The 14,476-nt window shown below is 36.6% G+C and overlaps 1 protein-coding gene across 1 annotated transcript in view; it reads left to right on the forward strand.

The window, feature by feature from the left end:
* The window catches only part of DNAH9 (dynein axonemal heavy chain 9), a 704,007-nt gene that overhangs the window by 636,465 nt on the left and 53,066 nt on the right, over nt 1–14,476 (forward strand). The window contains exons 63-65 of the mRNA XM_049776731.1: nt 5,885–6,112; nt 12,051–12,242; nt 14,214–14,405. Of these exons, the coding sequence (XP_049632688.1) occupies nt 5,885–6,112; nt 12,051–12,242; nt 14,214–14,405 (612 nt within the window). The remainder of the gene's footprint in view (nt 1–5,884; nt 6,113–12,050; nt 12,243–14,213; nt 14,406–14,476) is intronic.

Genomic DNA, 14,476 nt, shown 5'->3' on the forward strand with positions numbered 1-14,476 from the left:
GGCTTTATAGTTTATAGGTCCATCACATCCTTGGTCAAGTTGACTCCAAGGGATTTGAGTTTGTGTGGCACGAATGTGAACGGGATTGCCTACTTGATGTCCATCTCTTCCCTATCATTATTGGTGTATAAAAAGGCCATTGATTTCTGTGTGTTAATTTTGTAGCCTGCCACCTTGCTATATGAGTCTATTGTTTCTAGACGCTTTTTGGTAGTCTTTATGGTTTTCTAAGTAGAGTATCATGTCATCTGTAAACAATGAGAGCTTGACTTCTTCCTTTCCTGTCTGGATTCCCTTGATATCTTGTTCTTGCTTGATCGCTATAGCAAGCACTTCCAGTACTACGTTAAAGAGGAGTGAGAGCAGACAGCTTTTTCTTGTACCAGAATTTAGAGGAAAGGCTTTTAGTTTTTCTCCATTGAGGATAATATTTGCCATTGCCTGTGCTAGATGGCTTCAACTAGATTGAGAAAGGTTCCTTCCATTCCCATCTTGCTGAGAGTTTTGATCAAGAATGGGTGTTGGAGCCTATGAAATGATTTCTCTGCGTCTATTGATATGATCATGTGGTTTTTATTTTTCTTGTTGTTGATGTTGTGTATGATGTTGATAGATTTATGGATGTTAAACCATCCTTGCATTCCTGGGATAAAACCTACTTGGTCATAGTGTATGATCTTGTTCATAATGCAGTGGATCCTATTTGCCAGGATTATGTTGAAGATCTTTGCATCTGCATTCATCAGGAATATTGGTCTGTAATTTTCATTTTTGGCAGCATCTCTGTCTGGTTTTGGTATCAAGGTGATGTTGGCTTCATAAAAGCTGTTTGGTAGTGTTCCCATTTTTTCAATTTCATGAAAGAGCTGGCTAGGATTGGTAGTAGATCCTCTTGAAAGATTTGAAAGAAGTCATCTGGGCCTGGGCTTTTCTTTTTGGGCAGATGTTTCATTACAGATTCAATTTCCTCAATAGTGATGAGAGTGTTTAGATATGCTACATCCTCCTTACTTAACTGTGGAAGGTTATAAATGTCCAAGAATTTTTCCATTTCTTCTAGGTTCTCATGTTTAGTAGCATAAAGTTTCTAGAAGTATTCTCTGATTACCCTTTGGATCTCTGCAATATCTGTCACAATGTCCCCCTTTTCATTTAGAATACGGGTTATTAGGTTTCTCTCTCTCACTTTCTTTGTGAATTTTGCCAATGGTCTATCAATCTTGTTTATTTTTTCAAAGAACCAACCTCTGCTTTCATTGATCTTTTGGGTAGTTTATTGGTTTTCCACTTCATTGATTTCTGCTTTCAGCTTTTTATTTCCTTCTGTCTCCCTATTTTTGATTCCTTTTGTTGGTCATTTTCTAATTTTATGAGCTGCATCATTAAGTTATTCAGGTATGCCGCTTCGTCCTTCCTGATGTGTGCTTGTAAAGTTATACATTTTCCTCTCAAGACTGCTTTTGCTGTGTCCCATAGATTCTGGCAGTTTGTGTCTTCATTATCATTTGTTTCCAGGGAAGTTTTTATTTCCTCTTTGATTTCATCATCGACCCACTGATTGTTCAGTAGTAGGCTGTTTAATTTCCAATTGTTAAAGTTTTTCTTTTGTGTGCCTTTGTAGTTCACATCTAATTTCGGAGCCTTTGTAGTCAGCAAAGGTAGCCTGCAAGATTTCTATCCTCTTGATTTTATGGAGGTATGTTTCATGTGTCAGCATGTAGTTTATCCTGGAGAATGTACATTGGAGAATTTGGGATAGAGTGTCCTATTTATATCTACTAGTCCTCTTTCTTCCATTACTCTTTTCAGGGCTAGTATGTTTTTGTTGGGTTTCAGTCTGGTTCACCTATCAAGTGTAGATAGGGCCGTGTTGAGGTCTCCCACAATTATTGTGTTATTACTGATGTCTTCTTTCAGATTTGTCAGTAATTGTATTAGATAATTTGCTGGTCTTCATTGGGCGCAAATATATTTAATAACTGATTTCTTCCTGTTGCACATATCCCTTGATTAGAAGATAGTGTCCATCTTTGTCCCTTACCACTTTTCTGAGTATAAAGTTGGTGTCATCAAATATTAATATGGCCACCCCAGCTTTTTTTAAAGGTGTTGTTTTATTGGATGATTTTCCTCCAGCCTTTGATTTTGAGTTTATTTTTGTTCTAACTATTCAGGTGTGTTTCTTGTAGGCAGCAGAAGGTTGGATTCATCTTTTTGACCCATTTTGCCACTCTGTGTCTTTTAATTGGTGAATTTAGTTCATTGACATTGAGGGAGATGATTGTCATACGATTTAATATCATCTATGTAGATAAGTTTGCTGTGTTTGTTGGTCTCTCATCTTAAAGTAGACCTGTCAGTTTTTCCTTTAAGGCTGGTTTTTTCATCTGTGAAATTTCTGAGCTGTTGTATATCCATGAAGCTATGTATCCTTCCTTCAAACCTGAACGTGAGTCAGGCTGGGTGCAGTTTTCTCAGTAGGGCATTCATTTCATTCAGTCTTGTCACAATATCCCACCACTGTATCTGGCCTTGAGAGTTTCTTGTGACATGTCTGCGGTAAGTCTTAGGGATGCTCCTTTGAATGTAATTTCCCTTTTTGATCTTGCTGCTTTCAGTATTCTATCTTTATCTGTGGGATTTGTCATTGTAATGAGGATGTGTCTGGGGTGTTTTTCTTTGGGTCTCTTTTAGCTGGTAATCTACAGGCATGCAGGATTTGATTGCATGTAATCTTTAACTCTGGGAGTATCTCTTTAATGATGTCTTTGACAGTTGATTCTTCCTGGAGATCTCCTACCTGGGTCTCTGGGACTCCAATGATTCTTATGTTGTTTCTGTTGAGTTTATCAAAGACTTCTATTATTATCTGTTTGCATTCCTTGAGTACTTTTTCCATTGCTTGATCGTTTGTCTTAAGGTTTTTTCCCAATCTTCTGCTGTATTGAGTTTTTCTGCATCTCACCTCTAGTACGTGGATTCTCTCCTCAGCTGCAATTACCCTGCTGGCAAGGCAATCCACTGAGGTTTTCAGTTGAGCTATCATGTTTTTTAGATTTGTTATTTCAGTTTGGAGTTTTCTGATTTCTGTCTTTGTGTTCTGTTCAGATCGATCTATGCTTTCTTTGAGTTTTACAAACATCTTTCATATTTCTATGCTAAGTTTCTTATCCGAGAGGTTAATCAGATGGTTGGAATTTTTTAGGTCACCCAAGCTATCATCTTCATTCTCTGTGCATGGTGTTTGCCTGCAAGGTTTCCCCATTGTCATGCTTGTAGTGTGGTTTTTCCTGTGTGTTGTGGTGGGGTTCATTGGTTAGAAAGAGTGCCTGCTGCCTCTAGTTGACAGTTTTTTGGGGGGTGCGCTCCCTACGCCTCTGAGGAGAGCTTCAGGTATTCAAGAAACACAGACAGGCACAAGAAATATTTCCTTTGAAGTCCTCAGAGTGATCCTGTCTTAATTCTTGTCTTAATCTTTGTTATTGTCTGTTGTTTTATATAACTTATATAGATAATGTACTTTGACAGAACAACTGACTTAATATTCTTTGAGAGTACCTATGGGTATGCTGAGAGTTTTACCATGTGACTGTTTTTTATTAAATTATGGAAAGAGATTTTTAATGATTTTATGTATGTTTTAAGTAGCTGCATAGAAATTTTTAATGTTTTTAATAATAACAGATTCCAATGCAACTTTGTATCTATATGTACCTTTTGGAACAAGAATACACCTTAACTAAACATTTAACCAAAAACAATAACTTCCACCAATACTGACTTTTATTACTAAGAATTACACCACATCCTATTGATGGGTACTCTTAAATTAAATGTGGAAATATTTTTCCTTAAAGAGAGAAATATAAAAATAATATATTTCTGTGTAAAAATCATTGTGGTTCCTGTCAATTTGTGTACTAAGGTTACAGGAAAATCATTCTTCAAATAGTTATTGAGGCACTTTTATCTGGCCATCACAATGTAAAATACTGCAAAATACAATATGATTATCCTTACTAAAGTGAAAGATGCATTTGCTATAAGGATAAAAGAAAATAAAAATAAATTTAAAATACATTTGCCTACTGCTAAGAAATAAATTTTAAAATTAATATAGGTTATAAGCAGACTGATAAGAATCATTCTGGATAAAGGTATGATTGCTCATCTGTGAATAAAAATGACTAAGGTTTAGAAAAGCAAGTTTGTCAACAAATAGCATGGCTTGAAGACAGGACAGATAAGTCAAAAAAGCTAGCTTAAAAATATTTAAATTCGGGACCGGAGAGATAGCATAGAGGTAAGGCATTTGCCTTTCATGCGGAAGGTCATTGGTTTGAATCTTGGCATCTTCTATGGTCCCCCGAGCCTGCCAGGAGCGATTTCTGAGCATAGAGCCAGGAGTAACCCCTGAGCACTGCTGGGTTTGACCCAAAAACCAAAAAAAAAAAAAGCATTTAAATTGGTGCTTTTCAAAATTTTACAAATCTTTGAAAGACTATTAAAATTCAAGATTATAGGGGCCTGTGAGGTGGCACTAGGGGTAAGGTGTCTGCTTGCAAGCACTAGCCAAGAAAGGACCGTGTTCGATCCCCCGGCGTCCCATATTGTCCCCCCAAGCCAGGGGCAATTTCTGAGTGCTTAGCCAGGAGTAACCCCTGAGCATCAAATAGGTGTGGCCAAAAAAAAAAAATTTCAAGAGTATAAAGTAATGTCCTTTGCTGGCCCATGAGCCCTACTTCTGAATATCATAGATTCAAATAATCTAGATATCAGATTTAGAATGTGAAGAGAGTAGATTCAAAATGTGCCCCATCCATCTACCCATCCAGATCAGTCTCATTAGCAATATCTAAAACACATTAAGGTGAAATTTTTCATGCTCTCCCCTAGACTTCCACTTTCAGGGTGGACTCAAAACCTGTTTTAACTACTGATTAAATGGGCATTACATTCATTTTAATGTAATAATTTCCAGAAATAGAAACTGTAGTGACATAGTAGACCCTATTTGTAACCTGACAGAGACCACAGGGTCCTTGATCTGCCAGAGGCCAAGTAGGCAATACTAAAACAAAATACATCAAGCCTTTTTAAATAGAGAGGTCAAGATAGTTATAACAAACTGTTAAGCTGGGAATGGAAAAGAGAGAGGGAGAATGAACTTGGTTTGAGACTAGGGTAAGGCCATATTGAAGGTCAGGTTAAAAAAAAAGGCAGGAATCAAAAAATAAGCAGTCCAAACAAGAAGATACAGCCAAAAGTCTATTAAAATCAGGAAGAAAAAGACATAGCCAGGAGTAAAAATAGTTTGCAGCTCCAAATACCTCTTCAACCAACAACAACTCCACACCAAAGCCTCACAGGGTATTTGGGGAGGGGGTAATAATAGCTCCAGCCAGCCAATAGCAGTTGGAAATGATCTTTCTTAAAGAAGTGAACCCCTATTATAGCTGGTACTGGACTACTGCTGCTGGAGTAATACAGCAATGTAGGACAAGAGTAATCTATGTCTTAACATTGTTAATTTCTTAGGAACATATTTTGTTAGACTTTGTACATGAGAATTACCAAAAAGGCTTATTAGAACAAATATCCTTATTCCCTACCCATTAGGTTTTAATGACCCTTGTGTATTCCAAGAAAATTCTGAAATATAGTCAAATTCAAGGACACAAGTGCTAGAGAGACAGGATATCAATGGGCAGTATTCAATTGGCAATATCAACTGTGAGGGCTCCATTTCTTGGAAATTAAAGACAGTATGTTATGTTTGAGGATAAATCAAATCCCATTCTCTAATTGTATTCCTTTGCTTATAACTAGCAAATCCAAATACCTATGTCATGGGGAAATTCTGGCTCCTTTTTTTTTCTACCAGAACATCCACTTAGTATCCAAGTGGCTCAGTACACTGGAGAAGAAGCTGGAGGAACATAGCAAAAACAGCCACCCAGAACTTAGAGTCTTTATCAGTGCAGAGCCAGCACCTTCACTTGAAAGCCATATCATCCCCCAAGGCATCCTGGAAAATTCCATTAAGATCACCAATGAGCCTCCTACAGGCATGCATGCCAACCTTCACAAGGCCCTGGATAACTTTACACAGGTATGCCCCTTGGGAGTAGGGGGAGAGGTGGAAGAGTTTCTTTTTACTTAAAAAGAGCTGATAAAACTGGATAAGGAAAGTATATTACAAGTGGGAAGGTGGGTGCTCTTTGGTCTTTAAAGTAATTCTTCTTATGGAAAAAAAGAGTTTTCTCCTTGCTGCTGCCTTGTAATATTCTCAAAAAAGAATCCAACTTTTAGTGCCCAGATGTGTTACATCTCACTCAGGAGGGGCACACACCAGAAGGTGTAGTGCTCTCCTGAAAAGGAATTATTTGCCAGAAAGGCCCGCTTAGAGCAGTCAAAATCACTTGACCCTTGGCATGGATTGTTTGACTATAATTCCAAACGTGACTGTAACTATCTCTCTATTTTTGACCATTATAGAAATCAGGCCTTAGTAATTCTTTTTAACAAAGAAGCACAGTATCAAATCCCCCCAAAAGTCTCCCATTGACCAAGCTCCCTGTGATCTTTGCTACTTTGGTGCCAAGATCAGGTTTTTCCAAACACTTAGCTCATGAGTGAAGCAATTTTCAGTTTTCCCCTGCTTACTCAAAACAAAGCAATTTTCAGTTTTCCCCCAAAACTCTAAAATATTTCTCTCTCTTCCCACTTCCCTGAAAATTACCTGTTTCCCCCTGCTTACCCAAAACAAAACAAACCCATAACAGAAATTGCTTTTTCACCTTCAGTATCGGTTCTTTAATATGCTAATTTTAGCCAGGGTCTTTCATTCTGTTTCCCATTTTCTTTGATGTCAAAAATTTACACCCTGCATTCCAAACCTTAAACCTTAAAAGCAGCCCAGCTCAAAAATAAATTTGTCTTCGTCTTTCTAGACGCAAGTCCCCACGCTTTTGTGTGTGGTCATTCATTTCTACAATATTATTCCGTCTTTTCGCCATTTCGTGTACCCATTCTCTCCCCGTGAAGGTTTCCCAAACTCCATGAAGAATCTGTTTGGAGGCGCTGGCGCTTGCAACACAGATGCACTTGGGAGAATCAAATTTGTCCTTATTTGGCAAAAATTTTGGTAAATTTTCTGCATCTGTGAATTCTAAGATTGAGAATGATATAATCAATTTGATAAAGTTTATCACTAGTCTCACATTTATTAGCTATTATTGCCTACTATCGTGATCTTATGCATGTTAAAAATCAGCATTTTAGATAATCTAGTTTCAAATGATAGAATCTGAATTTATAATTCATTGTGTTAGGCTGACAAGTACCAGGAACATCAATAGTACCTGGAAATTTTTTAGAAATGCAAATTCTTTTCTTCATATGCTAAATTTAATTAAATAACAAAAAAGTACAGTTACAAAGTTAATTATGATTAAGTTTCGAGCATAATATGTGGCAACAGCAAGCCAGTATCCACATCTCTCCACCAATATTACCAGTTTTTCTCCGACCTCCAACCTGCCTATATAGGAAGCATATTTTTTCTTTTTTCATTCCCTTTCCCTTAAGATACCATGGTTTACAATAATGTTAATGGCAGGGTGTCATGATTACTTTACTTTACCTACTTTAAGCACCAATTTCTCATCCAGAGTGGCCAGACTTCCCTCAATGATTGAAGTAGTGGTCCCTTCCATGACATATATTATTTCTGTTTTTCCCTAAGTGGCAAGCTTTCTACTAAAGAGAGTTTTCCTGCTCTTCTTGCTATGGCCTTTGAATTTTTTTGTTTTGCTACTCGATGTTTCTAGTAGACATCTAGTAGATATTTCAAGTTGAATAAATGACATTTTAGGACATAAATCTAACTTACACAAATTCACAAACATAAGAATTATGTAAAACCCTGTCAAAGAAATTCAAATTAACCTTAGAAAGAACATATGGTTGGGTCCAGAGAGATAGCACAGCAGTAGGGCATTTGCCTTGCATGCAGCTGACCCAGAATGAACAGTAGTTTGGATCCCATCATCCCATATGGTCCCCTGAGCAAGCGAGGAGCAATTTCTGAGTGAAGAGCCAGGAGTAACCCCTGAGTGCCACCAGCTGTGATCCAAAAAAACAAAACAACAACAACAAAAATAAAGAACATATGATTAACCTCTAACACCTGGAAACTAAAAAAATGTGCTGCCAAATAATAGTGGGATCAAAAAGAGGATATCAAGGAGATTAAAAATATTCTTTGAAATTAATGATAATAAAAAAACAAGCTACCAAAATTTATAAAAATAGCAGAAGCTATTTTAAGGTAAAATTCATAGCAATACAGGCCTACATTATGATAAAATTAGGCCTACATTAGATAAAATAAATAAAACACCTAAATGCACTATGACAATAAAAGTTGAAAATTACTCTAAGCAAGAACACTGTGCTAGTTTCTGCTGGGTGTCGAGGCACAGGGAGTCATCTGGGCCTTGCTGTTCCCAGTGGCCTGAGATTGGATTTCTTTAGCATTCCTACTAGCAGACTTGCCAATGAATACCACCACAACATGTAGAAAAATCCACAATACAAGCGTGATAATGGGGAAACAACGCAGGCCAGCACCAGGCAAAGAGAAGATGGCAGCTCTGATGACCAAAAACGACCAACCACCTAGTTAGTCTCTCAGATATGGAGGTTTAGAGAAAAAATGTGGAGGATGTTCAAAGAACTCAAAGAAAGTATAGAAGAGAACATTAATAAGAATCAAGATGAAGATAGAAATCAGAAAACTCCAAACTGAAATATCAGGTCAAATAACAGGTCTGAAAAACTCAGTAGATGAATTGAAGAACTCAATGGATAAGCTCTCCAGCAGTGTAACAGCAGCTAAGTATAGAATTAGTGAGCTGGAAGATGCAATACATAACAACTCCATACAGCAGAAGAGATTGAAAAAAAGCCTTAAAGCAAATGATCAGACAATGGAAAAACTAGTCAAAGAATGTAAACAGATGAAAATAGAAGTCTATGATAAGTTCAACAGAAACAACTTAAGAATCAATGGAGTCCCAGTGACCCAGAAAGAAAATCTCCAAGAAGAAACAATGGTCAAGAACATTATTAAAGAGAAACTACCAGAGCTAAAAAATACATGCGACCAAATTCTCCATGCCCAAAGAGTACCAATTAAAAGAGACCCCAGGAAAAATACTCCAAGACACATCCTACTCACAATGACAAATCTCACAGATAGAGACAGAATACTGAAAGCAGCAATATCAAAAAGGGAAATTACATTCAAGTGATCATCCTTGAGATTTACAGCAGACCTGTCACAAGAAACACTCAAGGCCAGAAAGCAGTGGTGGACATAGTGACAAACCTCAATGAAATAAATGCTTCGCCTAGAATATTGCACTCAGCAAAACTCACTTTCAGGTTTGAAGAAAGAATATGTGACTTCACAGCTAAACAACAGCTCAGAAACTTTACAGACACAAAACCAGCCTTAAAAGAAAAACTGAAAAATCTATTTTAAGACAAGACTGACCAACAGATACACCAAACTTTGACACAAAGATGGCACTAAATCCCATGACAATTCTTTCTCTCAATGTCAATGGTCTAAATGCACCAGTTAAGAGACACAAAGTGGCTAAATGGATTAAAAAACTCAATGCAACCGTCTGCTGCCTACAGGAAACACACCTGAATAGTCAGAACAAACATAGACTCAAAATAAAAGGCTGGAGGAAAATCATCCAAGCTAACAACACACATAAAAAAGCTGGAGTGGCCATACTAATATCAGATGATGCAAACTTTATACTCGAAAAAGTTGAAAGGAACAAAGATGGAGATTTTGTATTAATCAAGGGATATGTACATTAGAAAGAAATCACTTTCCTTTTCTTAATAATTTTTATTATATATAATTTTTATTTTGATCATATTGGCTTACATATCTTTTACAGTAGTACTTTAGGTACATATTAACACTGAATCAGGGGAATTTACACACCAAATTTGTTCTTCCTCCACCCCAGTTCCCATCCTGCATCCTATTTCCCCCACCCTTACTCCCCAGTTACTAGAGTAAGTGGTCCCCTCTGGAAATCACTTTCCTAAACATATATGCACCGAGTGAGGGGCCAGCAAAATATTTAATACAATTGTTTATAAATCTGGAAAAGAATATCAATAACACAATAAATGTGGGACACCTCAACATGGCTTTGTCAACAATTGATGGGTCAACCAGACTGAAACTCAACAAAAATATACTAAACCTTAAAAGAGAAATGGAATAACTAGGCCTAATACATATATATAGGACACTCCACCCCCCACCCCAGAAACCTGGATATACATTTTTCTCCAATGTTCATGGGTCATTCTCCAGAATAGACTACATCTGGCACATAAAACATACCTCCAAAATATCAAGAGGATAAAAATTTTTCAGGCTACCTTTAATGACCACAAGGCTCTGAAATTATATGTGAACTACAAAGGGACACAGAAGAAAAAAAATTTAACACCTCGAAATTAAACATCCTAATACTGAACAACAAGTGGATACAAGAGGAAATCAAAGAGGAAATCAAAACTCTCCTAGAAACAAATAACAATGAAGACACAAACTATCAACTTATGGGACACAGCAAAAGAGGTACTAAGAGGAAAATTTATAGCTTTGCAAGCACACTTCAGGAAGCAAGGGCATACCTGAATAGCTTGATGATGCCACTCATAGAATTAGAAAGTGCTCAAAAAAAGGAACCAAAAATAGGGAGACAGAAGGAAATAACAAAACTGAGAGCAAAAATCAACGAAGCGGAAACCCAAAAAACAATATGAAAGATCAACGAAAGCAGAAGTTGGTTCTTTGAAAAAATAAACAAGATTGATAGACCACTGGCAAAACTAACAAAGAAAGAGAGAGAGAAACTTGATAACTCATATTAGGAGTGAAAAAGGAGAGATAACTACTGATATGGTAGAGATCCAAAGGGTAATCAGAAACTATTTTGAGAAACTCTATGCCACTAAAAATGAAAACCTGGAAGAAATGAATAAAATTTTGGACTCATAATCTTCCATGGGTTGAATAAAGAGGATGTAGCATATCTAAACAAACTCGTCACTATTGAGGAAATTAAGACAGTAATCAAACGTCAGCCCAAAAACAAAAACCCAGGCTTGTATGAATTCACTAATGAATTCTTTCAAACCTTCCAAGAGGAACTACTTCCAATCCTGGCAAGACTCTTTCAAGAAATCAAAAAAAATGGAAACACTTCCAAATAGCTTTTTATGAAGCCAACATCACCTTGACACCTAAACCAGACAGATGCTACCAAAAAGAAAATTACAGACCAATATCCCTGGTGAACACAGATGCAAAGATCCTCAATAAATTCCTGGCAAATAGGATTCAATGCCTCATCAAGATCATTCATTATGGTCAAGTAGGTTTCCTCCCAGGTATGCAAGATAGTTTAACATTCGTAAATCTATCAACATAATACACAACATCAACAAAAAGAAAAAAATCACATGGTCATATCAATAGATACAGAGAAAGCATTTGATAAGGTCCAAAACCCATTATTAATCAAAACTCTCAGCAAGATGGGAATGAAAGGAACCTTTCTCAATATAGTTAAGGCCATCTACCACAAGCCAGTGGCAAATATTTCTTCAATGGAGAATAATAATCATGATCTGCCTGTAATCATGATCTATTGTAATCATGGTCTGATTTTCATTATTATGCTTATAAATTTAATTAGTTTGTTCATATGTACAAACTTTAGCAGTAAATAAAACTCTTTATAACCTGAATCTAAATTGTAATTCGGGTTCTAAACTAAAAACTAGTACCTTCAAAACTAGCCACAATACACTTTACTATCTCACAGCATTCAAAAACTAGCTCAGATTTATGGAAACTTTATTCCAATCTCCAGCAACTTTCAACATACTCTAGCCTATCCGGTGTAATAAAAGATAACTTTGGCGACCTTTCCTTTTAGGATACCCTGGATATGTGTACCAGAGAAATGGAGTTTAAGAGTATCCTCTTCGCTCTTTGCTACTTTCATGCAGTGGTGGCAGAAAGACGAAAGTTTGGACCCCAAGGATGGAATCGTTCTTACCCCTTCAACACTGGGGACCTTACCATCTCTGTGAATGTTCTTTACAACTTCCTGGAGGCTAATGCAAAGGTAAAGACCAAGCAGTAGATAAGGTTGATAGGGTGGTCCTCCTCTCAAAAAAACACTTGGAAAAATGGGAACATCTAGAAAAATATATTTTATCCCAAAATTGAATAAAGAAGTTCAAATTTAATCAAAGGGCCAACCCCAGTGTAACATTGAAAAGAGTACCATTAAAATTTGAAAACAAGAAAACTCAGGAACCAAGCTGGTGACTAGTGCCTTGGATTGCATTATTCAGGGTCTGCAAAACCATCTTTGTATATTTGTAGCATGGCATGTCAACATGGTTTTGGCAGTAAGAGACCATACACTCCCTTAACATAAGTTTATTTTATTAATCAAGCATACCAAATTTCTGCGTGCATAGAGCTCAAAACACCATGGGCATAATCTTTCCAATGCTGATGAAGTCATAGTCTACCCTCATGAGTCTTACTCCTGTTTGCATTTTATTTTTATTTTTTGAACTTTTGGTTTTTTTGGGTACACCTGGCAGTGCTCAAGTGTTACTCCTGGCTCTGGCTCTAAATCACTTTTGGAAAGAGCAAGGGACCATATGGGTTGCTGGGGATTGAACCCACATCAGTCCTGGGCTGGCAGCGTGCAAGGCAAAAGCCCTACTGCTATGCTATCACTCTGATCCCTCCTTTCTGCATTTAAAAAAATAACTATTAATAATTTTTACTATTTAATTTGATGAACTACCTTCTATTTCTGGTGGAAAAATGAATCATGACATATTCTCTAATCCACCTCCTGTAGCTCAAGGATTCTGGGAAGCCCACTCTTCACAACTCTAGTCTTCCATCTACTGCACTAAGAAATAGATTTCACCAAGTAACTTCCCACCCTAAATTCAAAATAAATAGACTTGCATGCTGTATTAAATTTATTTTGAACCATAAAAGACTGAAAAATAGTTTAATGCATTGAAAAATAATATTAATTGATATGCTCATTAGTAGCAGCAAATTAGAAAATAGCCCTGCTCATTGAATTCCACTATTGACATTATCTTATTTTAAAAGGTACTCATATCAATAAACAAGGTTTAAAAAAGGAGTCATAAAAATAAATAAATAAATAAATAAATAAAGGACTTACAGGTGTTAGAATAACTCAATGGAAAAAGTACCTGCCTTACAATTCTTAGGTAATGAGGCCATGAGTTTAATCTATAACATCAATAACATGCCTAAGTAGATCTGACCTGCTCTGTTGTTTGAAATTCCCAACACCACAATAAAAGTGTATGAGTTAGAGGTTAGAAAGATTTTACAACATGTAAGCTACTTGTGGCTTACAAAGTTTCTAATCTCAGCACCAGTATGGTCCCCTGTGCCCTGCTAAGTATGATCCCTGAGCATAAGAGTCAGAAATAAACCCTGAGCACAGGTAAGTTTGGCCAAAAACAAAACAACAATTCATGTCTTTGATATCAAGTACATTATGGACTTTACAAGCACAATAATCAAGTGTGTAATCTTAATTATTGCAATAGTTTTATATATAAAATAATTACATATAAGTAAAATACATAAATATTTTAAAATATATATGTAAATATTTGTTACTTTATTAATGATCATGAAACAATTATATTAAGATTAAAAAATGGTGGGCTGGGGCCAGAGTGGTGGTGCAAGTGGTAAGGCATCTGCCTTGCTCACACTAGCCTAGGAGAAACAGCGATTCAATCTCCCAAATATCCTATATGATCCCCCAATCCTGGAGCAATTTCTGAGTGCATATGCAGGAGTAACTCCTGACATCACTGAGTGTGGCCATAAAACCAACAACAACAAAAAAGTAGGCAACAACAACTACTACTACAAAATATATATTAAGAGAAAGATATTCATTACAATCATTAACAACCATGAAAGATTTTAAAGAATTAACTTACCTTGCATTATCATCCAGTTGTGAGATCAATCCTTATGCATTTGTGGAACACTTCTTTTTTCTTTTTCTCAGGTCCCCTATGATGATTTGCGCTACCTCATTGGAGAAATTATGTATGGAGGACATATCACAGATGACTGGGACAGGAGACTCTGCAGAACTTATCTTGAGGAATTCATCAAACCAGAAATGTTAGAAGGAGATCTGCATTTGGCCCCAGGTTTTACCCTCCCAGGAAACATGGATTATAATGGATATCATCAGGTAAGCCTTTGTTCTTTATCACAATGACCTGATGATACCAACATAAGATCTTTTAATTTCCATCATGGAAC

The sequence above is a fragment of the Suncus etruscus genome, chromosome 7, assembly GCF_024139225.1.
Source record: "Suncus etruscus isolate mSunEtr1 chromosome 7, mSunEtr1.pri.cur, whole genome shotgun sequence".
NCBI lineage: Eukaryota > Metazoa > Chordata > Mammalia > Eulipotyphla > Soricidae > Suncus > Suncus etruscus.